Genomic DNA, 23,834 nt, shown 5'->3' with positions numbered 1-23,834 from the left:
CTGGATGCTGGCCATGATATTCTATATATAATATATATAATATATGGGGAAAAATGTGAATATTATCTTATTAAACACTGCAGAGAATAGTTTTACATCAAATCAGATTTTTTTTTCTGAATAGCAGGAATCACAATACATATATGGTATCATTATTATTGTATAATTACTCGTGGTATTAATTGGGGCACGTGTGGGTAGTCGGTGTGTACGTTATCATGGCCGCATCTCGCCCCGTAACAGCCCCGCAAGAGTGAAACACCACCATGGTCGCTTTGACGCATTCAGTCCAACAACAACAACCACCAGCCGTGCCTGCACCAGAACAATGGTGCACACTCACAACAGCCGAGATGTCCGCCTGTGACCAAGTGTGGGGAGCGGTGGCGCGGCGATTAGCGCAACTGCGCTACGCACCCAGCGACCCGAGTTAGATTGCAATGACAGTGACGATTATCTGAACCGGTTATGCCCCTCCTCACACACTGACACACTCTCACTCACACACTCACACACACTCACTCACACACACACACTCCCCTGGTTTACTCGGCCTTGAATGAAGAAGCCGGTGAGTTGTGTAATCAGCATCGGCACTGGGGAAACAAAGGCGGCCGGGCGTAGTGCTGGCCACGCCCTCGTCTGCCGTGTCGACCTTCATAGGTGCTACTCGCTGACAGCACTTGCGCCAGCAGTCTGTTGACGCTACATGGGGGACCTTTACCTTTGTGCCGTGGAAAGGCACCCGGGCACGATGGCGGTAGACTGGGTAGGTGAGTGAGTGTATGGGTGAGCGGTAGACTGGGTAGGTGAGTGGGTGTGTGGGTGGGTGGTAGACTGGGTAGGTGAGTGGGTGTGTGGGTGAGTGGTAAACTGGGTAGGTGAGTGGGTGTATGGGTGAGCGGTAGACTGGGTAGGTGAGTGGGTGTGTGGGTGGGTGGTAGACTGGGTAGGTGAGTGGGTGTGTGTGTGAGTGGTAGACTGGGTAGGTGAGGGGTGTGTGGGTGAGCGGCAGACTGGGTAGGTGTGTGGGTGTGTGGGTGAGTGGTAGACTGGGTAGGTGAGTGGGTGTGTGGGTGAGCGGCAGACTTGATAGGTTAGTGGGTGTGTGGGTGATTGGTAGACTGGGTAGGTGAGTGGGTGTGTGGGTGAGTGGTAGACTGGGTAGGTGAGTGGGTGTGTGGGTGAGTGGTAAACTGGGTAGGTGAGTGGGTGTGTGGGTGAGTGGTAGACTGGGTAGGTGAGAGGTGTGTGGGTGAGTGGTAGACTGGGTAGGTGAGTGGGTGTGTGGATGAGTGGTAAACTGGGTAGGTGAGTGGGTGTGTGGGTGAGTGGTAAACTGGGTAGGTGAGTGGGTGTGTGGGTGAGTGGTAGACTGGGTAGGTGAGTGGGTGTGTGGGTGAGTGGTAGACTGGGTAGGTGAGTGGGTGTGTGGGTGAGTGGTAGACTGGGTAGGTGAGTGGGTGTGTGGGTGAGTGGTAGACTGGGTAGGTGAGTGGGTGTGTGGGTGAGTGGTAGACTGGGTAGGAGAGTGGGTGTGTGGGTGTGTGGGTGACTGTGCAGTATAACGGAGTTTGCAGGGCAGAAAGTGTGCACTAGGAAGCGGTGTGCGATAGAACAGGGTACTTGTTAGAACCGGAAGTTCAGCTTCACTGATGTGTCCTTGAAATGGCGTGCGTTAGTATGAGATGTGCGTTAGAACAAGATGTGTGTGTACTGGTTTGTGGTTAACGCGGTGAGCGTTAGAAATCGGGGTGCGCGTTAGAACTCGGGGTGGTGGGCGTGCTGCCAAGGGGCGAGTCTGCAGACCTCACCGGGCTCCCCACTCGCTCCACACGTCCCCTCGTCCTCGGGACTCCGAATGAGCCCCGCTACGAACCCCCACGACTCACACGAAGGGGGTTGCATCGGAGTGCGTGGGTGGGTGGGGGGGGGCTCTCTCCGTCCCCCAACGCCCCCCCCCCCCTCTTCGATGCAAAATTCTGCAGTCTTGGCTGCACCCCACGTCTCCTCCCGGCAATACACGATCGGAGGGGACGGGACGGCGGAGGGATGATGATGATTCTAATTATAATGATTCTAATTATAATGATGATGATGGTTCTAATTATAATGATGATGATGATGGTTCTAATTGCTCCTGTGTCTGTGCTGCGGTTACACGTTCGGTCCAATTCGCTGGCTCCACGGGTTGATAGCCGGCGGCGGTCAAGGATAGTGGAAGAGCGCGAGGCGAGGAGTGGAACTCGTCCGTGAAGACGTCACCGGCGAGAGAGACGGAGCGATGGGGCAGTCGTCTCGCGTCCAACGTTCCGGGTGGACCCCCTACGTCGCAGACACGCGGGCGATGTCGGCGGGCTTGCGGGGGGAGGTCTTCGTCCAGCAGTGGATCGCCCATGGCTGATGGCGGCGATGATGATGATGATGAATTAGCGCTCATTCACGTGCAAGTGCTTTATTTTGCGTGGTTGGAGGCTTGGGGCCGAAACGTCGATTCCTTTGTGTGCTTCATTGAGTGATGTTGTACTTCGTAGGGAGGAGGCGAGAGAGGGAAATTAAATCCATCGCCTTTGTTGGGGCGAGACGCAGGGAGCAGCTGAGTCAGCAGAGTGCGATGATGATTGCCCGGTGTGAGCGTGCGTCAGTCGGGGTGTCGGGAGCGGTGGTGCAGCGGTCAGTGCGCTGCGCTACGAACACGAGTTCGATTCCCGCTCACGGCCAACACCAAGTGACGATTTTCTGAACCGGTCCTGGGGCTCCCCTAGGTCTACTCGGGCTCAAATGACTAACTGGTGCGATGCGTACATGTCGCCACGAAGGGAGACAAAGGCGGCCGGGCGTGGTGCTGGCCACCCACCCCCTCGTGTGCCTGCCGGCCTTCACGGGTGCTGCTCGCTAGCAGCGCTTGCCCTCGACAGCCTGTTAGAGGCTACCCGGGGGACCTTTGTCTCCGTGTGACCTTGCTTTGATTTCTGGCCATGAACAATGTCAGTGGGAAGTGCGATCTGTGGCGCTGCCCTGGGCCGCACGCGGGTGCACACAGAGCAGCAGTCGCGCCTCCAAGTGTGCACGCCAACAAACCTCAACACATTCGCCAATGCCACTGTGTGGTCTTAAAAATATGACAGGCGACGTTTCGGGCAATGGCCCTGCTTCTAGGGTCGCGCTCATTGCACACAAAGTGCTTTCCGCATATGAACCCACAAACGCCTTGTTGATCTCGTCAAGAGGCACGCGAACTGACTGCGGTCATCCTCGCAGCAGTAGCTGCTGCTGCCGCTGCTGCTGCCGCTGCTGCTGCCGCTGCCGCTGCACTTTCACATCTCAAAAGAACTTGTTTTTGTACAAAGACAAGGATCCCTTGGGACAAGTGCTGTTCGCGAGCAGCACCTGTGAAGGCCGGCACGGCACACGAGGGGGTGGGTGGCCAGCACCACGCCCGGCCGCCTTTATCTCCCTAGTGGCGATGTTTACACACCGCGCCAGATGCTCATTTGAAGCCGAATCGACCTAGGGGAGGCCCGCGGCCGGTTCAAATAATCGTCACCGGTCTTGGCCGTGAGCCAGAATCGAACTCGGTTCGCCGGGTTCGTAGCGCAGCGCGCTCACCTCTCACCTCTACTCTACCGCTCCCCACACACAAACACACAACAACAACCGCCATTCGCCACGAAGTGGCGATTACGTCACCACGACGCTGGTGCCAGGCTAGGTGCACGTTGAGGCCACGTGAAGTGTCGAACGCCCGCTGGCAGGAGGTCACAGAATGGACCCAGGTGCCATGGGTTGACTGCTTGAGATGACTGGTCGATGCACCACCTGTGCCCCCTACCATGCCAACTCGCTGTGTTATGCGCCCGGCGCTCCGCTCGTTGTTATGAGCGTCGCTCTTCTGCCCTCCGCTGTTGCTGGAGGGCGACTGCCTCCAACTGCCCAGTAGCAGCAGCAGCAGCAGCGTCCTTCACGAGTCTCCTCCACAGAGGCCGATCTCGACGCACGCTGGTACTACACACACACAGCGCGGCGTACCCAGAGCAAACTGACGCACACGAGCGGGATAACGGGGAGAGCTCCACGCGGTTGTTTGGCATCCAAAACCTGCCTCGCTGCCATCTCTCTCCTGCCGTTGGTTGGGTTTGGCCGTGCGGCCAACACTGCGGATCCTGCTGCTGCTGCTGTTGTTGTTGATTCTGGCGGCACGAGCCATCGCGGTGGTTGGCTGGCGCCTGGCCCGGAGTGAATGAGTTGCATTGTCGCTGCTGCTGCTCGCGCGGGTTTAATGTCGCTCGTCAACTCGCTCGTCTCCGAGTGACATTTGCCGGCGTCTGCTGCCGCCGCTGCTGCTGCTGCCGCTGCTGCAACGCCGAGCGAGCGCGCGCTTGGGTCTCAACCTTACAGGAGGCGCCATGAAGCAGCAGCCACAAATCCACTCGGGCTGCTGGATCATGGACCGTGCCAGCAGCGGTGCCTCGTGAAGAGCACAGCCTGCCGGCTGCTACTTTCTCCCTGCTCCTGCTGCCCAGCTACGAGCAGACCTACCTCAACCCCAACCCCTGCCAATACCAAAACCCCACTCTTTATTTCAACCACGATCATCGTATGTACAAATGTAATATCGTTGTGAAAGCGCCTTGGAGTAAGGCGCTGTATGAATCGACGTGAGATCAGATCCAGGAGAATGCTGCAGCAGCAGCAGTGAGATGGTTCAGGAGCTCAATGCCACTGTCGAGGCTGTTGTAGCTGCTGCTGCTGCTGCTGCAGCTGCTGCTGCTGCCACTACGAGAGGGCTTCAGCAGACAGAGAGAGTCCGTGTCGTGTCGCTCTTCCTCAACCTTCTCCGTTGTTGAAGGATCGCAGCCCGCAGTGGGTTCGCTGTGTGGCCCATAGCTTGGGCAGCATGGCCAGTCGCACTGCTGTGGCCTGTCTTTAATCTACCTCGAAATGTCTCTCTATGTATGTGTCTCTATGTATGTCTATGTACCTCTATATTTGTATGTGTCTCTATGTGCCCCCTATGAGTCTCCATGTATCTATGTGTGTCTCTATGGGTTGCTGTGGCCTGTATCTTTAATTGATCGTCTACGCATTGCACTGCGCCACAAACCCGGCGACTCCGGTTCGATTCCCTCTTACGAGCAACAGCATCGCTGGGCACCTGTCGCGGTGCGCGGTGGGCATGACACATCAGCGACGGCGTTGATGGCCGCCCGCAGCCCCCCTCGTGCTCCGCGCCGGCCTTCGTAGGCGCTCGCAGCACTCGTCCCAACGGTCTCTGGAGGCTACACGGGGGACCTTTGTCTCTGTCTTTGCAGGCGTGCGTGGCTGGGAGGTGAACGGCCGGTCGCGCTCGCTGGACCAGCAGCTCAAGATGTTCGTGTCGCGACACTCGGCGCGATTCTCAGCCGAGATCCAAGGTCCGAGACAAACCCCGGCTCGCACGAGGGCGAGCACTGGAGACGCCATCGTCGTCATCTTCATGAGCACCATCGTCGTCATCATCAGCATCAGCACCACCGTCATCATCATCAGCACCACCGTCATCATAATCATCAGCATCGTCATCAACATCGCCATCATCAGCATCATCATCAGCATCATCAGCATCACCGTCATCATCATCAGCGTCGTCATCAACACCACCGTCATCATAATCATCAGCAGCATTGTCATCAGCATCACCATCATCAGCATCATCAGCATCATCATCAGTAGCATCAGCACCACCGTCATCATCATCAGCATCATCGTCAGCATCGTCATCATCAGCAGCAGTAGGCTCACCATGACGAGGATCATCACCACTTCCACCGTTATCTTTACATCGCGAACATCACCATTAATCACCATCATAACCACCTTCATTCTGTCATCACAACCACCCCGATTACGATCTAACATGATCTGCAGCAGCATTCTCATCAGCATCATCATCCTCATGGTCCCTTCTGCCTAGTGACGCAGCCGTCACGGTGTGCAGGCGGTGCAACTGCGCCAGGGCCCACGCTGCCCGGGGCCGGTGGCGGTGGGGGGGGGATTGGAGAGAGGCGTTGCACTAAGGGGCCCTGCCACTCACGCTGCCCCCCCACTGTGTGTGCTGGTGTCTGTGGGAGTCTTCGCTGGCTGTGTGTCTCCAAGTGAGCCCGTGGGTCTCTCTGTGTACGAGGACGGCTCTCGATGCACGGAGCGGCGCTCTTCGTTGCGAGGCCCCGTGGGCCCCTGACGGCCCCTGGCGGCCTTTAGTGCGGCCCCTGATGTGCGGCCCCCCACAATACACAACACGTAACGACCCCCCCCCCCCCATTCATCAACATGCTGTCAAATCCCCAATGGTTGTAATAGCGTGTGGTGGCCGTGACACCGATGATGTCTCGTCGGGCGGGATGGCTGTGCCGGCGTGGTGCGGTCGGCGTGGTGCGGCCGGCGTGGTGCGGCTGGCATGGTGCGGCCGGCGTGGTGCGGCCGGAGTGGTGCGGCTGCCCGGCGCGCCAATTCCGAGCTCGCTCGCCGCGCCTCATCGGCGATTCATGGCGCGAGGTCAACTCCCTCCGGATTCCTGGGGAGGGAGGAAGGAGAGGAAAAACAACACGCCACAAATCTCAGCGGCGGCGGCGGCGGCGGAGGCGTCCGCCGCCGGGCTTAACCCTCGCGCTGCCGGATCTCCAGCACCGGGGAGACAAAGGCGGCCGGGCGTGCTGTGTTGCCCGCCCCCCTCCACTCAGTCGCGTGCCGCGCCGGCCTTTGTTGACGATCGCTTAAAGGCGCCTTCCCCCACCTTTTGGGGGGGGGGGGGTCTCTGTCTGCTCGTCTCCTTGTGGGGGGTGACGCCCCAGGCCACGCGGGGTCTTCCCGTTCTTGTCCCGAGTCCTATTCGCCTCATTGCTCCAGCATGGCTGTGTCTGCTTCGTCTTTGTGGTCTTGGGTGACCCCAGGGTCTTCTCTTGTGCGTGAGAGAATTTCTCCTGGTCTCCTCTTGAGCTCTCACCTAGTCGCACAAAGACAACTTAGAACTTGAGCTCGCTCACTCACTCGCTCACCTACCCACTCAATCATTCACCCACTCGCTCACTCACTCACCCTCTCAATCATTCACCATTTACTCATTCATCTACCTACTCAATCACTCGACTGGGTGAGCGAGTAAGTGAATGAGTGGGCGAATGAGTGGGTGGGTGGGTGAGGGAGTGGGTGAATGATTGAGCGAGTGAGTGAATGAGTGAGTGAATGAGTGAGTTCATCGAGTTCCCTGTTATTTGGCTTAACCCGGCTGGGAACTCAAGAGACCACAACGCAGTCTCATTTGCACGAGTGGCATGGATCATCGAAATGGCAAAGGCAAATAAAAGAAAGTTACAGCGACCAAGGGAATAGACACATCATGGCCGAGACGGCCGCGTTACCGAAGAAATCGATAATACCGCACGGACATCCGGTCGATATTGAAGAAAATGCATTTCCTGTGATGAAAGTTGGCACGGGCAAATTACGTTTGAAGGTGGACGGGAAGGCAGAGAGGTCCTCAATCCAGCAGTGGATTGACCAATGGGGAGTATGCACGTGCGCAGGTGCCTGTCGAGTAATGATTTGATGAACTGCGAGGTACGAGTCTGATCTCTGCTCGTCAACATGAATGTCGGTGGTCGTGTTCCCCATTACCCCCCCCCTCCCGCCCCCTCTGCTGGCTGCTCCGCCCGCTCCTCTTCTCCTTCTTGAAGGACAAAAAGTGTTGCACCACGAGAGCGACGACCTGCAGAGCGTGGTGCTGATCAACCCCGCCGAGGAGACGGTGTTCACAGAGGTGCGGCCCCCTCCCATACCCCCCCCCCTCTACCCTCCCCTCCATACCCCTGCATCACTCGCTCCCCTCCACCCCTACCCCCCTCCACCCTCGACCCCCTCTCCATCCCCCTGCATCACTCCCTCCCCTACACCCCTACCCCCCCTCCATCCGAGACCCCCCCCTCCATCCCCCTGCATCACTCCCTACTCTTAGTGTGCGTGAGCGTCTCAGCATCTCGGGGTGAGTATGTGTTGGTGTGTGTGACGGGATGCGTGCAGTGGAAAGAACCCTGCAGACACCAGTTCGATTCATACACTTAGGTTTTTTCGGTAAAGTCACGTAGGTTAAAAAAAATAAATTAAATAATAATAAATGAAAAAATTACTAATTTAAATCACGAAGTTTCGGAGGCAACACAAGTCTCCGCCTTCAGGTGGGACCGTCACAACTAAATTTACTGTGAGTAAATGTATTTTTACCTACGTGACTTTACCGAAAAACCCTAAGAGTATGAATCCTTGCAGTCACGAAAGCTTCAAATCTATAACCTGTTCGATTCCCGCTCACGGCCAATATCCAAACCGATCAATGGACCTCCCCTAGGTCCACTCAGCCTTCAACTGAGTACCTGGTGCAGTGTGTAAACCCCATCAGCATTCGGGGGTGGGGGGAGACAAAGGCGGCCGGGCAGGCGTGCTGGCACCGACCGCCATTCACCTTCGTGAGCCGAGTCGGCCTCACCATCGGCGCTCGCTAACGGGGTCACAGCACTTGCCCCACGGGCCGGGTGAGGCTATACGGGGAGGCGGGATCCTTCTCCCTTGGCTTTGCGTGGCGGCTTCTTCTGCTTCTGTTGCCTTTGAGTTTCGATTCGTGTCCTCCTGTGCCCCCCCAGGTGTTAAGGATGAAGAGGTTGGGTTAGTGGTATCATTCACGAGGGGTGAGGTTAGGGATTGATTTGGAGGTCGGGGCAGTGGGAGTGGTGATCACGAAGCCACTGTAGCAATGCACTCCTAAATACAAATTGGAAACTCATTTCTTTAGAGCTGCTTTAGGGTTTAGTTTGTTGCCCCCCTCACCTCCGATTAGTGTGGTTGGCTACGTACGATACTAAAGAAGTTCAACATACATACTTACATAGAGGTAGGGATAGCCTCAGGAGTGATGCCAGGACTATAATTTGGGGTATTTGTAGTGGCAGGGTAACATCGTGTTCGTGGTAGTATCGGGGGTGGTGTTGGGGTAGATGTTGGGATTGTGTTAGGGGTCGTGTTTAGCTGTAGGGGTACCGTTAGGATCGTGGCATGCGTCACGCGCGTCTGCATTATGTGACCCCCCCTCCCCCCACCACTCTTCACGCTCACACGCGTGCCCCCCCCCCCCCGCGTGTGCCCCCCCCCCCCGTGCCCCCCACTTAGGTCCGAGCCCTGGTCGCGGGCGCGTGCCGCCACAAGCTGCTCGTCCTGGCCGGCTGCTGCTACGAGGACTCGGGGGACCTGTGCCTCCGCGACGGCTTCTTCACCCCCGACTCGCTCGCCGACATCATCTTCTCCGAGCCCGAGGTCCCCCCCCCGACCCCCCCCCCCCCCACACGATCACGATCCCAACCCCAACTCTATCCGTGACCCTGCACAGTGGAGTAAAACGAAACTCGCTTTTATTTCAGCAGGGAAGGCCCCGCTGAGCTCTGTAGCTCTTTTTTGGAAGCGCGCTGGCCACAAATGACGAAGTGGCTTATCACGTGGACATTTATAGCAGACAAATACTCTGAACGCACGCCGATTTGAAATGTGGAGAGAAAATCTGGAGCACCTGGAGAAAAATCCACGCGACTACGGGGAGGGAGAGACACGCAACCTCCAAATATACAGCAGCAGCAGGCGTCAGGGTCGGGATTGAACCCACGACCCCCTGTATACCAGGCGAGGTAGTCAACATCTCCTAGTCACCGTGGCGCCCCAAGTACAATCCTAACCCCAACTCTGTCCCTAATCCCTACCCCTGGGCCCCCACAAGCGTATCCATTAACCCAAACCCCGAGCAAGTGCAGTGTCCACCCCAGTGCAGTGTCCACCCCGGTGCAGTGTCCACCCCGGTGCAGTGTCCACCCCGGTGCAGTATTCCACCCCGGTGCAGTGTCCACCCCGTGCAGTGTCAACGCGAGCGCTACCACAGCCCTAACCCTGGCACACTCCCGACCCGTGGTCTTGCCCCCCCCTCCCTGCCCCCCCCCCAGGTGACTGAGCCCCCGAGCTCCCCCGAGCTCCCCCCTGACCGCCCCCGCCTCACCCTGCACTGTCCGCGTCGTGGGGGGTGGCACGCGCTCTCCTCGCCGGCACTCGAGCACCTGCAGCAGGTGAGCGAGCGAGTGTACAGGTGTGTGTACAGGTGTGTAGTGGTGAGTGTAGTGGTGTGTGTAGTGGTGTGTAGAGGTGTGTGCAGGTGTGTAGTGGTGTGTGTAGTGGTGTGTAGTGGTGTGTAGTGGTGTGTAGTGTTGTGTGCGTGTGTGTACAAGTGTGTACAGGTGTGTGTAGTGGTGTGTGTAGGCGTGTGCAGGTGTGTACAGGTGTGTAGCGGTGTGTAGAGGTGTGTAGTGGTGTGTGTAGTGGTGTGTACAAGTGTGTAGTGGTGTGTGCAGATGTGTAGTGGTGTGTACAGGTGTGTGTAGGAGTGTGTAGGTGTGTAGGTGTGTAATGGTGTGTAGAGGTGTGTAGTGGTGTGTACAGGTGTGTAGTGGTGTGCAGGTGTGTGTAGTGGTGTGTGCAGGTGTGTGCAGGTGTGTACGGGGAGCGGCGGTGCAGTGGTTAGCTACAAAGCCGGCGACCCGAGTTCGATTCCCGCTCACGGCCAACACCATGGACGATTCTCTGAAACGGTCCTGGGCCTCCTCCCCTAGGTCGACTCAGCCTCAAATGAGTACCTGATGTGGTGTGTAAACATCGCTTCTGGGGAGACAAAGGCGTTCAGGTGTGGTTCTGGCTACGCACTCCCTCGTGTGCTGTGTCAGCCTTCACAGGTGCTCGCTAACAGCACTTGCCCCAACAGTCTGTTAAGGCTGTAAGGGGGATAATTTGTCTTGTACAGGTTTGTCTAGGTGAGTGAGTGTGTGTACTGATGATTGAGAATGTGTACACGTGAGTGTGTACACGTGAGTGTGTGTACACGTGAGTGAGAGTGTGTACACGTGAGTGTGTGTATAGGTGAGTGTGTGTGTAGGTGAGTGAGTGTACAGGTGAGTGAGTGTACAGGTGAGTGTACAGGTGAGTGAGTGTACAGGTGAGTGAATGTACAGGTGAGTGAGTGTACAGGTGTCCCCTATGATACCCCATGTTCTCCGTGATGACCCTGAATCTCCTGTGACCCCCCCGTGACCCCCCTGATCCCCCGTGCCCCCCCCCCCCGTGTGTGCTGCAGGAGCTGCTGGAGGTTTGTGTGAACCCCGAGCCGCTGCTGCCCCCCACCGAGGGGCTGCTCGAGTTCACCGAGTACCTCTCCGAGTCCCTGGAGGTGCAGGGCCCCTTTGACCTCCTGGAGCCCCCCACGTCCGGGGGATTCCTCAAGGTGCAGCGGAGAGCCTCGGGGGGGGGTGCGGGGGGGGGGGGTCGCCGCCTTGCCCACAGTCGGCCCAGGTCAGGGGTCGGCAACCGGCGGCTCCGGAGCCGCGTGCGGTGGCTCTTGAAGTGACCGCTTCATGGCACTACTTATTATTGAGGTTTATTTATTTCACTAAATTCGACAAAAATGCGTCCTTGTTATTTTCGTTGCCGACCCGTGGCCTAGGCCTTCTCTCAGCCCATCATACCTCCTCGGGTCGATAAATTGTTCTGTCATCACCACCGAGTTCAACACGGCAACAGTTTCCTGCTGCCACCCGAATACACGCGCCGATGCCAAGTTGTAAATTGACCAGGGCGGCCACTGGATTGGAACCTTCTGCGACAGGCGGCCAACGCGCTACGGCGGCGCCCGCATCACCATCTTGAATCCACTGCTGGATGAGGGCCTCCCCCCAACGCTGACGTTGCAGTGGTAGGGGGTATTTGACCATACTTCACCACACCGGTCAGGGGTGCGGGTCGGGTTGGCAAAGGACATAGACCCGGGTGCATAGAAGTACAGCACAACAATGTGAGTTGTGGGTGGTGGGGGTTGGGGTGGGGGTGTTTGTTAATTGACCACGCATCCACCAAACATCTCGTCTCGAATAGCGAAGGTGAACGTGTATGTCCACCCCCCCCTCCCCCCGCATGGTGGACCAGCTGACTCGCCCCTGCTGCTACATCTTCCCCGGGGGAAGAGGCGACTCGGCGCTCTTTGCTGTCAACGGCTTCAACATCCTCCTGGACGGGGGCTCCCACCCCAGCTCGGGACTCTGGAAGTTGGTGAGGAGGGTGGGGGGGGGGGGCAGTGGGGGGGGGGGGCGACTTTTCCACATTGACCAGACGTGTTGGAAGAGGAGGCGTACAATGACAAAGATCCCCCGTATAGCCTTTAACAGACTGCTGGGGCAAGCACCGAGAGGGTGGGGTGGCCAGCACCACGCCTGGTCGCCTTTGTATCCCCAGTGGCGATGTTTACACATCGCACTAGATACTCAGTTTAAGGCTGAGTCGACCTAGAAGAAGCCCAGGAGCGGAGTGCACTAACCACTGCGCCACCGTTCCCCACGGTAGCGAAGTGTCCAAACTCCACCATACGTTACCTGCCGATCACAGACTAACTGGTGGACCACATCTTCCAAGATGCTTAGTTAGTGTGGAAGAGTAGGCCAAAACACCCTCTCTCTAGAAGGGCTCTCTAGGGCTCCGTATAGCAGTGGCCCGAGCGAGCACTTGCAGGGCTGCGTCTTTATCCTTTAGTATACAAGGCCACGCTTACTTCCTTGTGTGGCGCTGCTGGCGGTCTTTGCTCTGCGTTGTGGCAAAACGACCTCACCCAAGCATGGCGCCAGAAGGAGAGCAATGCTCGAGTGGACGAGGCTTTCTTATTCCTCCCTCTGCTCCTCTTCCTCCTCATCCCCCCACCCTCGTCCTCCCCGTAACCCCCCCCCCCCAGGTCCGCCACCTGGACCGGGTGGACTCGATGTTGATCACGCACGCCGGCGCCGACAACCTCCCGAGCGTGAACAGCCTCCTGCAGCGCAAGGTGGCGGAGGGCGACGAGGAAGCCTCACAGGGCTCCACCTCGCCCAGCGAGTGGATGAAGAACCTCGTCTCCCCCGAGATCGGCGTCGTCTTCTTCAACGCGCCCGACCTTCCTCCTCACCCTCCTTCCTCCTCGTCGTCGGCCGGCACCCCGTCTGCCCGCACGGCGGCGCAGGAGGCGCGGCTCACGGTGCAGCTCCTGCAGAAGCTCTGCATCAAACCCGAGCCGCTCTTCCGACCCCCGACCTCCGACGCCCTGAAGCCCGTGACGCTCTTCCACAAGATGGGCGTGGGCCGCCTGGACATGTACGTGCTCAACCCGGTGGGCGACAGCGAGGAGCTGCGGCGCTTCGTGCGGGGCTGGGCCCGCGACCCCTGGCGGCCCCGGCACCGCACCACCCTTGAACCACGTGACGTCTATCTCGGCGCTCGTGGTGTGGCACCCCGTGGCGCCGTGCGAGAAGACTGTGCGCGTCCTGTTCGCCGGCTCGGCACCGCAGGGCAAGATTCCTCGAGGGCCTCGACAGGCTGCGGCACCTGGACTTCCTGCGCAGGCCCGTGGTCACGGAGAAGGACCTCGCGGTGGGCCGCGAGAAGGAGGATGCGGCGGCGGCGTCTCGGCCGGCCGGCGACAGGGCGCCGCCACTTCCGCCGGAGGCCCGCGGGGGGGCGCGGGGGGGGACCAGGGCCTGGGTCACGTGAACGCCGACGGAAGCGAGGAGGTGAAGAGCTGGCGGGCCGAGCCGGCCGAGGAGGAGGCGGCGGCGGGGTCATCGGCCGTGGCCCCGAGCGAGGCCGCGGTTCCCGAGAACCGGCAGGAGAAGAGGGAGGCCGTGCCGGCGGAGAGCAAGAAGGTGCTGAAGGTCCCGAAGAAGACGGTGAAGGATCCGCAGGAGAGGCTGAAGAGGGCAGACAGCGTCAGCCAGAAGGAGAAAGAGGGGAAGCAGCCGAGGAAGGAGGTGAAGCGGGAGAAGGACGTGACGAAGGAAGTGAAGCGCGACGACGTGAAGAAAGCGGAGCGGAAGGTCAGAGTCGAGAAGAAGGAGCTGAAGAAGGAAGAGGTGAAGAGGGAGGTGAGGAGGGAGGTGAGGAGGGAGTCGTCGCTCTCGTCGAAAACGGAGGAAGAGCCGAAGAAGACGGCCAGGGCCTCGGAGGGGAAGGTGAAACGAGAGGCCAAGGAGGTGAAGAAGGACGTTCGCAAGCCAACCAAAAAGACCCCGGAGAAGCCGCTCAAGAGGGAATCTTCCCTAAAGGAGACAGCGCCCGTCGCCGCAAAGACCACAGACAAAGCCAAAGCGAAGGGGGACAAGAAGAAGGCCGACGGCCCAGCCAGGAATGTCGCGGTGACCGCTCCGAACGTGGCGCCGTCACCCGCCCTGGCCACACTCTACACAAAGATGGAGCAGCAGCTGGAAAGGTCCCGCATGTCCACACCTGAAGATCTGACCCGTGACTTTGAAGACCTCAAGCAGGTGGAAGGGGAGGTGGGGGAGGAATCCGGCTTGGAGATCATCGATAAGGGAGACGTCCCCGTGGAAGATGAGGTCCTGGAGGACCGGAGTCCTGAGACGCCGCTGTCCAAGGAGGACATTGTCCCGAGCATCGGCGAAGAGCCCTGCTTCCGCACCGCACTCTCCACGGAATCCCCCGACGAAGGGATCGCAGCCACGGACGGCGAAGCCGAGCTCGAGTCCTCACCTCCCGAAGAGTCCGGCGGCGAGATCAAGGTGGGGAAAGGAGGCGTGGGCCGAGAGGAGGGGGAGGAACGCAAAGTGGCGGCGGTGGTGGAGGCGGAGCAGGAGGAGGACGATGCTTTCGGGGAATCTTCCGACACAGGGGACTACGAGGAGAAGGCCGAGACCGAAGACAATGACGAACAGGAGTTCAAAGAGAGGGACAGCACGCGGAACGACGCGAACAACGATGCGGGGCAAAAGCCGGGCCCGGGCGGCGGCGAAGCCTCCGAGGGTCCTGGAGACAGCGGTGGCGACGAGGCCGGCGGTGCCATCGCGGGAGACGCCGCGAGCTCCGCTCGCCCCGGAGCGCCGCGGGATTCTGATAGCCGGACCGATTCGGACGGAGCTGCCAACCAGGCCGACGCGGAGAGCTCCGATGAAGAGCCTGAACGACGTGAGGATGGCGGCGGCGATGACGATGACGAACAAGAAGAAGCTGCTGCTTTCGAACGCGAACGTGAAAAAGTGTCGTCAAATCTGACGGAAAACTTCCCCACGAGCGGTGGCAAAGTGCCGTCTGCACCATTGCACTACCCTGCCGCGGATAATCTGTCCACCTACCTAGAGATGGAGTCTCTGGCCTTCGTAGGGAACCAGACACTTGGGAACGGAGCCGCTGGGAACGGAGCCGCTGGTAACGGCCACGCGTCGAAGCTCCACGTGGACCTAGCAAACCCAGCGTGGTTGGAGAGGGAGCGCCTCGACAGCGAATCGTCTTCCACGGTGACCCGCACGGAGGAGACGCAGGGCAAGGACTGCATCGTCTCGGCACACACGATATCTCCCACCTCTTCCATCGAAGAAGACAGGTCCTTTCAACTGCAGCCTGCGAAATTCTGCCTTGCCAACGTGGCCAAGAATGGCGAGGAGGGAGGGGAGGGAGGGCAGCTGTTCCGGCGAGGTTCGGCGAGCAATGGAAGTCCCCAAAAGAGCCCGGTTCCTCCGTCGCCACTCCTCAAGACCCCCGGCAGCGAGCGAAGCGTGAACTTTGACCTGACACCCACCGAGATCAGGACGACGCTAGACCGGAACATTCCTTAACTTTGAGCAGAAGCTCAACAATTCGCTGAATGATCATATCATCGACGAGACTACGGCCTTCCGCCCGAACTCCCACGCGGTCTCTCCGCCGGCCAGCGCCGGCCACACGCCGTTCTACCAGTCTCCCGTCGAGGAGAAGTTCAGCGTGGTGCAGGCGGAGGTCGTGGATGCGACCGCGCCGGGCGCGGCGCCGCCCAGCGCCACGAGCCCCGACGGAGAGCAGAACGTGAGCCCCATGGACGAGCCCGTGCCGGACTTTGTCCACTCCGACGAGAAAGTGCTGTCCCCCATGCGCAGCCCCCCGCCTCTGGGCTCCTGCTACCGGCCGCCATCCTGCCAGTCGTCCGCGTCTGAGGAGGAGTCCCCGGGCGGGAGGGATCGGGGCTCGTCGACCACTCCCGAGGCCGCCGAGGCCGCCGGCCCCCCCAAGCTGGACCTGAAGGAGTTCGAGTCGCTGACCGGCGAGGGCGGCACGCCGAAGAGCACGAGGTCGCTGAGCTTCGACAAGATTCCCCCGTCGCTGGGGGTCGCCGCGGACTTCCCCTCGCTCAGCCCCTTCGAGGAGGCGCGGCCGCCGCTCGGCTCGGGCCCGGCCACCGTCGGAGAGGGCGACCGGGCGCAGAGGGCGTCCGGCCGCAAGCACGAGGGGTCTCTGTCGCAGCAGCCGCGGTCCTCCTCGGAGAGGTCTCTGTCACCCGTGGAGGAGAACATCGTGGGGCCGGGCTACATCCAGTTCGAGGCCCCCTCGCCCGAGTCCCAGGGCCCCCGTCGCCCGAGAAAGGCCAACGTGGTGCTTATCCCGGGAAGCGCCGTCGAAACGCGGGCCCCGCCGGAGAAGGAGTGGCGCTACTTCACGGTCGACGACTGCCGCGATCGCCCCGAGCGGGAATCGGCAGCGATGGGGCGTGGAGAAGAGCGTTCACACGAACGTGAAGCTGCCCCTCGAGCCGTGGCCAACGGCCCCACAGAGGTGGACTTCTCCCCATCGGCGGAGGACCCAGGGCCTTGCCTCCTCTCCGACGCGAAGCCGGGGTGGAGCAACGCCCTGCCGGGCCCCGTGGCACGACCCGAGCCCGTCCTCAACCTGAGTTTGCGCAAATCCGACAACTCCCCCGAGTCGTCCGCGCCGGAGGGCGACCCCGCAGAGAGCGGCGGCCGTGGGTCTCCCCGCGGGGGGAGCGGCCCCTCGCTAGAGGGGTCCCCCGCTGGGTACCCCGTCGTGGAGCTCGCCGAAACGCCCGACGCAGCCCCCGAGGAGGAGCCGGAGTCGGGCCGCTGGCCCTTGATCGAGTCCGTGACGTCGCCCTCGGACCCGCTTGCCGGCTCCCCGCTCACCTCGCCCATCGTCGAGGAGGTAGCCTCTCCGGAATTGTCGAGGAACTCCTCGTTCAGGTCCTCCTCCCGCACCCTCGAGGGGCCGTCCGTGGTGGAGGTGCCGTCGCCCCGAGCCCACCGTGACAACGCGCCAGCCATCCCGGCACGTGGTGACGGCGCGCCGTGCGACCAGGGGAACGACTCGACTGGCCGCAGAGCTCGCAGCGACGACGACGATGACAACAACGATGGTGGCAGTGGGTTTCTTATCAGCGAGGCTACACCTCTTGCTGCTGTGGACTTGTGCCTCGTGTCTCCCTGCGAGTTCAAGCACGCGAGGGCGTCGCTGTCTCCGATGTCCGATGGGGACAACCGACGTGGCGACAGACCGTGGAGCCCAGGAGGTTGGGACCGTGGAGAGAAACGGGAAGAAGAGGAAGAAGGCGGAGGCGGCATCTTGGCGAGCGAGGCCGGGCCCTTGTGTGGGCCTGTCGGGCCGCCGCCGCCACCGCCGCCACCGCCAGCCGCATCCCGTCACCACCACCACACCCACCACCGCCACCACCACGACGACGACGACACGCCGCCCTCGTCCGTCAGCGAGTCGCTGCCCACGCAGACGGACTCGGACGTGCCCCCCGAGACGGAGGAGTGCCCGTCCATCACGGCCGACGCCATGCTGGACTCGGACGACGACTCGGAGTGCCTGCCCGCCGACAAGCCGGCGCCGGCCCCGCCGCCTCCCCCGGCGCCTTCGTCCGGCTTCCGGCATCCGGCGGCGATGACGGCGGCGCCGCCGGATCCCCGCCCGCCGGCGCGGGACCCCGGCGTGGCCATGGTCGACCCCGAGGTGGCGACACCGCAGGACGGGCCGCTCAAGCGGGAGCCCGGGGAGAAGGCCGCCAAGGGTCGCAAGGCGACGGCTGCACCCTCCTCGCCGGGCCGGAGGTCGCACGCCAAGGCCAGGGCGGCCGGGGTGGCGACAGGCGCGGGGAAGGAGGAGGAGAAGAAGAAGGCGAAGAAGAAGAAGGAGGAGGAGGAGGATGTGGAGAAGGATGCGGCGAAGAGCCCCAATGGGAAGACGCGGGCACGGGTTGATGGGAGGGCGGCCGGCACGGGTGAGGCTGCCCTTCAGCAGTAGCAGCATCACTATTATCATCAGTACCAGCATCACTATCACCATCAGCAGCAGCAGCACCACCATCAGCAGCAGCACCACAATCAGCAGCAGCAGCACCACTATCAGCAGCAGCAGCACCACTATCAGCAGTAGCACCAGAATCAGCAGCAGCACCACTATCAGCAGCAGCAGCACTATCAGCAGCAGCAGTATTGTCTGCATCGCCATCGTCACCAGCAGCGTCATGGCTCGTTGCTGTTGCCGCCAGCAGAGCGCGCTCGGCTCCCCTCCCATCGTGGCGAGCCCTGCGCGTGATTCCCTTGCGAGCTCCCCTCGATTGACATCGCTTCCCCGCCGTGTAACCGCGTATCTGTACACCCTGTTTGCCTGCCACCTGTTTACCTGCCACCTGTGTGCAGTCACCTTTATATCCAGTCACTTGTGTACCTGTACTCCTGTGCCCATGTGTGTGGGTGTGTGGGAGACAAAGGCGGCCGGGCGTGGTGGTGGCCACCCACCCCCTCGTGTGCCGTGCCGGCCTTCACATGCGCTCGCTAACAGCACTGGCCCCTACAGTCTGTGAAGGTTATACGGGGGATCTTTGTTTTTGTGGGTAGCGGTAGTGTAGTGGTAAACTTTCTGTACTACGAACCCGTCGACCCGACTTCGATTCCCGCCCATGGCCAACACCAGTGACCATTATCTGAATCAGTTCTGGGTCTCCCATAGGTCGACTAAGTTTTAAATGAGTACCTGGCGTGGCGTGTAAACGTCACCACTGGGGAGACAAAGGCGGCCGGGCGTGGTGGTTGACCACACCACCCCCACCGTCCCGGCCGCCGCAGGTGCTGCTCGCAAACAGCCACTCGCCCCAGCGGTCTGTCAAAGTCGACACACGCGGGGGGGGGGGATCTTTGTCTTTGCGTGTTCACGTGCGGTGTGCGCCCCCCCCCCCCCCCCACTCTGCGTTGTGCCGCTGCAGGCGCGGGGCGCTCCTCCCCGCGGGGGGCCGCCCCCCTCCCCGTGCACGTGGACCTCGCGTTCGTGCCGGGGCACGCCGCGCCGGGGGCCTGCGACGCCGAATTCTTCCGGCGGGTGCGAGCGGCGCACTACGTGGTGAGCGGCGCCCACTCGGGCGCCAACCAGCCCTGCCGCGCCGTGCTCGACGCGCTGCTCCGGGGGAAGGCCACCTGGGGGGGCGACGCGCAGGTGAGCGGGGGGGGGGGGGCGGAGGTGGGGGTGGAGTGCTGACTCAGCGCAGCTCACAGTTCTGTTGCCGGCACCACGCACACACCTGTGTCACCTGTACAGTGCACACCTGTGTCACCTGCACAGTGCGCACCTGAGTGTCACCGTGACTGATCGTGGTGGTGTGTGGGGGTGTGTGGGGGTGTGTGGGGGTGTGTGGCGGTGTGTGGTGGTGTGTGGGGGTGTGTGGGGGTGTGTGGGGGTGTGTGGGGGTGTGTGGTGGTGGTGGTGGTGGTGTGTGGTGGTGTGTGGGGGTGTGTGGGGGTGTGTGGGGGTGTGTGGGGGTGTGGGGGTGTGTGGGGGTCCAGGTGACGGTGGTGCCCACGCACGACACGGAGGTGCTGCGCCAGTGGTTCCACGAGACGCGCGAGGAGCAGCGCCGCCTGCACGTCGCCGTGCTCGCCGCCAACAGCACCGTGCTCATGCAGGGCGAGGCGTTCCCCGCCTGCAAGGTCGAGTTCTGAGAGTTCCGCCAGCAGCGTGGTGGGGGGGTGGGGGGGGGGGGCTGGGTGGTGGAGAGGGGGTGGGGGCCTCCATCGTCATACAACGACGCCTCACGACCGGCCACGATCAAAATTGCAGAATATGTATTTGTACAACACTCCCCCCACAAGGTGCACACCATCTCGACATGTAGCGAGAGATACAGCCACGCCGTCTACTTACAGAGAGAGAGAGATCGAATCCCAGCGTGCAAGGTCGGGGCCTGAGTCGCAGGGTTCACCCAACCCCGAATGTCATCCATGTACACCCTTGGCATGCGGCGTCAGAGACGTCCCAGACCACATGGGCCACCAGCGGCCACAACTCACCGCCCCCCCCCTTCACCGCAGGGCGGCCACACCATCGATCTTACACGGGCGTCACCACCTCTCGCGATGCTGCGATGTCATATCCACGACCCCCCCTCCCGCCTCGCCCCCCCCCCCCCCACCACTGCCCCCCCAGACTTGGGGATCACGAAACAGGGACCCCTGACCCCACCCCCCGCTCCCCTCCACTGTTCTGTGCGGCTGAGCGGGGTGGACATTTCACGCTCGCAGCGGTCACGAATTTGAAACGCAGCCGAGTGTTCGCGCTAAACCTGTCTGTGTCGTCATGGCCCTCCACCACCCGGCACGGCCAAGCAAATCACAACGCCACGTGCTGTACGCGCGGAGTGACTAAGTTACCGTGATGACAAGGGCACAATCGTCGGGCCCCGAGTCTCGGTGCGGTCGAGGGGGCTCGTCCCCACGGGCTGTCCGCCGGTGTCGCTGTCGGTGCGGTGCAGGTCACGTGGCTCCACCAGCCGAGTGGTGATGGAGCGCGGCACTCACGCTGTCGTGGCGGCGCAGGTTGTGGTGAAGTGCATGATGGGTGAAGCGGTTCGGGAATGGTCACGACGATGTCCAGCCCTGACCCCTACCCCTTACCCAGACCCTCAACCCCAATGCTATCCCTGACCCCGTAACCTAACCCCTACATCCAAGTGGGTGGGGGGGGGGGGGGGGGGACACACCACATATCTGCTAGGAGTGTAGAGAGGAGGAGAGGGATCGTGTGTGCGTGTGTGGAGGACGAGGGGAGGAAGATCTCCCGGTGCTCGTGTGTGTGGGGGTCGTTAATGAGTTGTGCGGGGGGGGGGGCAGAGTACGGGCATCACTGCTAAACGAGTGAGTGGGGGTCCCCTGTGCCCCCCTCCCCCGCGCCCCCGGCTCCGTCCGTGGCTGTGTGTCCATTGGAAGGCAGCAGGCAAAGGGGCAGCCCTGCAACAGCCTTGCTCACGCCACCGCTCGCGGGTGGGACCTCCGCTTAGAGGGAGCATCTGGAGGGTACTTGGCCTACCACGTTGGCCATGGCGTGGGGGGAGAGGTGGGAGTATTCACACTTTACCCCACCACTACCACCACGACACGTGACCGCTGGTGCCACCCATTCACAGAGTCACAGGGGGATGGATCCAATGTCGCTTCGGAGCTGACCCGTGCATTCAAAGCGTGTGGCGGAAGGCGGAGTCGAACCCATGCTCCCCCAGTCTGGGTGGCCAGTGTGGCTCACCGCTGCACCACTGCGGCATCCTCACTAAATTGGAAGCGGAATTTAGAGTTGTAATTCATAATAGATGTGTTTGTGTCGTCAAGACCCTCCACCAGCCGACACAGCCAAATACACTGATTTGTCAGGAGGTGTTACACTCGTTTAACAAAGCGAGGATTGTCATTGTTTGAGCTGACTCACTGGTGAGCGTGTGTGAGTATGTGTGGGTGAGTGTGTGGGTGAGTGGGTGAGTGTGTGTGTGTGGGTGAGTGGGTGTGTGGGTGAGTGGGTGTGTGGGTGAGTGTGGGTGTGTGAGTTCCGGCCTTCGTAGGTGCTGGCTAACAGCACTTGCCCCAACAGTCTGTTCAAGGCTATACGAGGGATCTTTGTCTGTGTGTGAGTGGGTAGATGTGTGCCAGTGCGTGAATGAGTAACTGATGGTGAGTGTGTAAACATCGCCACTCGGGAGACAAAGGCGGCCGGGCGTGGTGCTGGCCACCCACCCCCTCGTGTGCCGTGTTGGCCTTCATAGGTGCTACTCGCTAACAGCACTTTGCCCAAACAGTCTATTAAGGCTATACGGGGGATCTTTGTCTTTGTGGGAGTGGATGAGTGAGTGGGTGAGTCAGTGAGCTGAAACAATTGTAGTCGTTGTTGTTGTTAAACGCTTGTACGCCACGTGACGATTTGTTTGGCTGAGTCGGGGTAGTGGTGGAGGGTCCTGACGACACAACTGTGGCCGGATCATTGCGTGGCTTAACCCCACAAAGGTCAACTGTGACCGATACGTAACAGTGGCTGCGGATAGCCCACGCCTTTAGCCGGAGGTTTAAACGCTCGCAACTTTTACGCAGATTTCCGCAGGCTTCCTTGCCACCATGCTCATCAGCTGTGTTTCTGTCTCGCTATGCTTTCGCTCATGTGGTGATTTACGTCTAATCGGATGAAACGGCCGCAATGGAAGCGCAGACAAAGCGTGTTTGGTGTGGCCAGAGCTTCGTCAGCCGGAGCTGTCCAGGGCCGAGCTCCAGAAAATGGGAAAGGGGGGGGGGGGTGGTTAGGAGTTGCGGGTCAAAGGGTGGGGGGGGGGGGGACTCCTGGAGAATATTCCATGGGTGATTAAGTGGTGGTGGTGGTGTGAGTGGAGGAACTAGACACGGGGGGGGGGGGTGATCCCATGAGCACGGTAACTGCTCGCCACTGTGATCACGACGTCAGCTGTTGCTCAGCTGCGCTCAGTCATCCGCCTGCGTTGTCGTCCAGAGCAGGGCTCCTCGCTGGGGGTTGTCACCCCCCCGCCCCCCATGGGCAATTGGAGGGGGGCAGGGGGATGGGGGAGGGGGGCTTCATGGACAAAGAGGTGAATTTTCTGCCCCTTTTAACGCAGCTGATGAGCACAGGGACCAGAACGTGAAGCGGCCAGCGACAAACAGCGCCGTTGTCGAGGGGAGGGGGTGACCTTGCTCTGAGTCGCCGCTTGCGTGCATTGCCTTGAGGTAGCGCTCACTGCCACCACCACCACCACCGCCTCATCATCATCATCAAGCCAGGGGGTAGATAAAGTCGTGTAGCATTCAACTTGGTGGGGGGGAGGGGGGGGGTGTTTGGGGGTGCTCGCGTGAAGACGCGGGGGGGGGGGGGTTGGTTGTTTGAGACCGCAGAGGGGGGGGGGGGGTGTTTGTGTCGTCGTAGTCGCCCTGCTGCTGTAGCTGCTGCTGCTGTAGCTACTGCTGCTGCTGTAGCTGCTGCTGCTGCTGTAGCTGCTGCTGCTGTAGCTACTGCTGCTGTAGCTGCTGCTGCTGTAGATGCTGTTGTAGCTGCTGCTGCTGTAGCTGCTGCTGCTGCTGTAGATGCTGCTGTAGCTGCTGCTGCTGTAGCTACTGCTGCTGTAGCTGCTGCTGCTGTAGATGCTGTTGTAGCTGCTGCTGCTGTAGCTGCTGCTGCTGCTGTAGATGCTGCTGTAGCTGCTGCTGCTGTAGCTACTGCTGATGTAGCTGCTGCTGCTGTAGATGCTGTTGTAGCTGCTGCTGCTGTAGCTGCTGCTGCTGCTGTAGATGCTGCTGTAGCTGCTGCTGCTGTAGCTGCTGCTGCTGTAGCTGCTGTAGCTGCTGCTGCTGTAGCTGCTGCTGCTGTAGCTGCTGCTGTAGCTGCTGCTGTAGCTGCTGCTGCAGTAGCTGCTGCTGCTGTTGCTGCTGCTGTTGCTGCTGCTGTAGCTGTTGCTGCTGTTGCTGCTGTAGCTGCTGCTGCTGTAGCTGCTGCTGCTGCTGTAGCTGATGCTGTAGCTGCTGCTGTAGCTGCTGCTGTAGCTGTTGCTGCTGTTGCTGCTGTAGCTGCTGCTGCTGTAGCTACTGCTGTAGCTGCTGCTACTGCTGTAGCTGCTGCTACTGCTGTAGCTGCTGCTGCTGCTGCTCTCTGTGCGTGCGTTCGTGAACGGC

At 60.7% G+C, this 23,834-nt stretch overlaps 1 protein-coding gene across 1 annotated transcript in view; it reads left to right on the top strand.

The window, feature by feature from the left end:
- LOC133355006 (microtubule-associated protein 1B-like) overlaps nt 1-22,986 on the top strand; it is a 28,538-nt gene extending 5,552 nt beyond the window's left edge. Inside the window, 13 exon segments of the mRNA XM_061572263.1 lie at nt 5,313-5,414; nt 7,713-7,795; nt 9,196-9,339; nt 10,014-10,133; nt 11,192-11,338; nt 12,037-12,159; nt 12,833-13,287; nt 13,289-13,430; nt 13,432-13,608; nt 13,644-15,692; nt 15,694-18,130; nt 19,115-19,341; nt 19,689-22,986. Of these exon segments, the coding sequence (XP_061428247.1) occupies nt 5,313-5,414; nt 7,713-7,795; nt 9,196-9,339; nt 10,014-10,133; nt 11,192-11,338; nt 12,037-12,159; nt 12,833-13,287; nt 13,289-13,430; nt 13,432-13,608; nt 13,644-15,692; nt 15,694-18,130; nt 19,115-19,341; nt 19,689-19,844 (6,362 nt within the window). The 3' untranslated portion in view covers nt 19,845-22,986.
- The last annotated feature ends 848 nt before the right edge of the window (nt 22,987-23,834 follow it).

The sequence above is a fragment of the Lethenteron reissneri genome, chromosome 50, assembly GCF_015708825.2.
Source record: "Lethenteron reissneri isolate LAM-NWPU_2019-01 chromosome 50, ASM1570882v1, whole genome shotgun sequence".
Taxonomy (NCBI): Eukaryota; Metazoa; Chordata; class Hyperoartia; order Petromyzontiformes; family Petromyzontidae; genus Lethenteron; species Lethenteron reissneri.
This window is presented reverse-complemented; position numbering and strand designations above follow the sequence as displayed.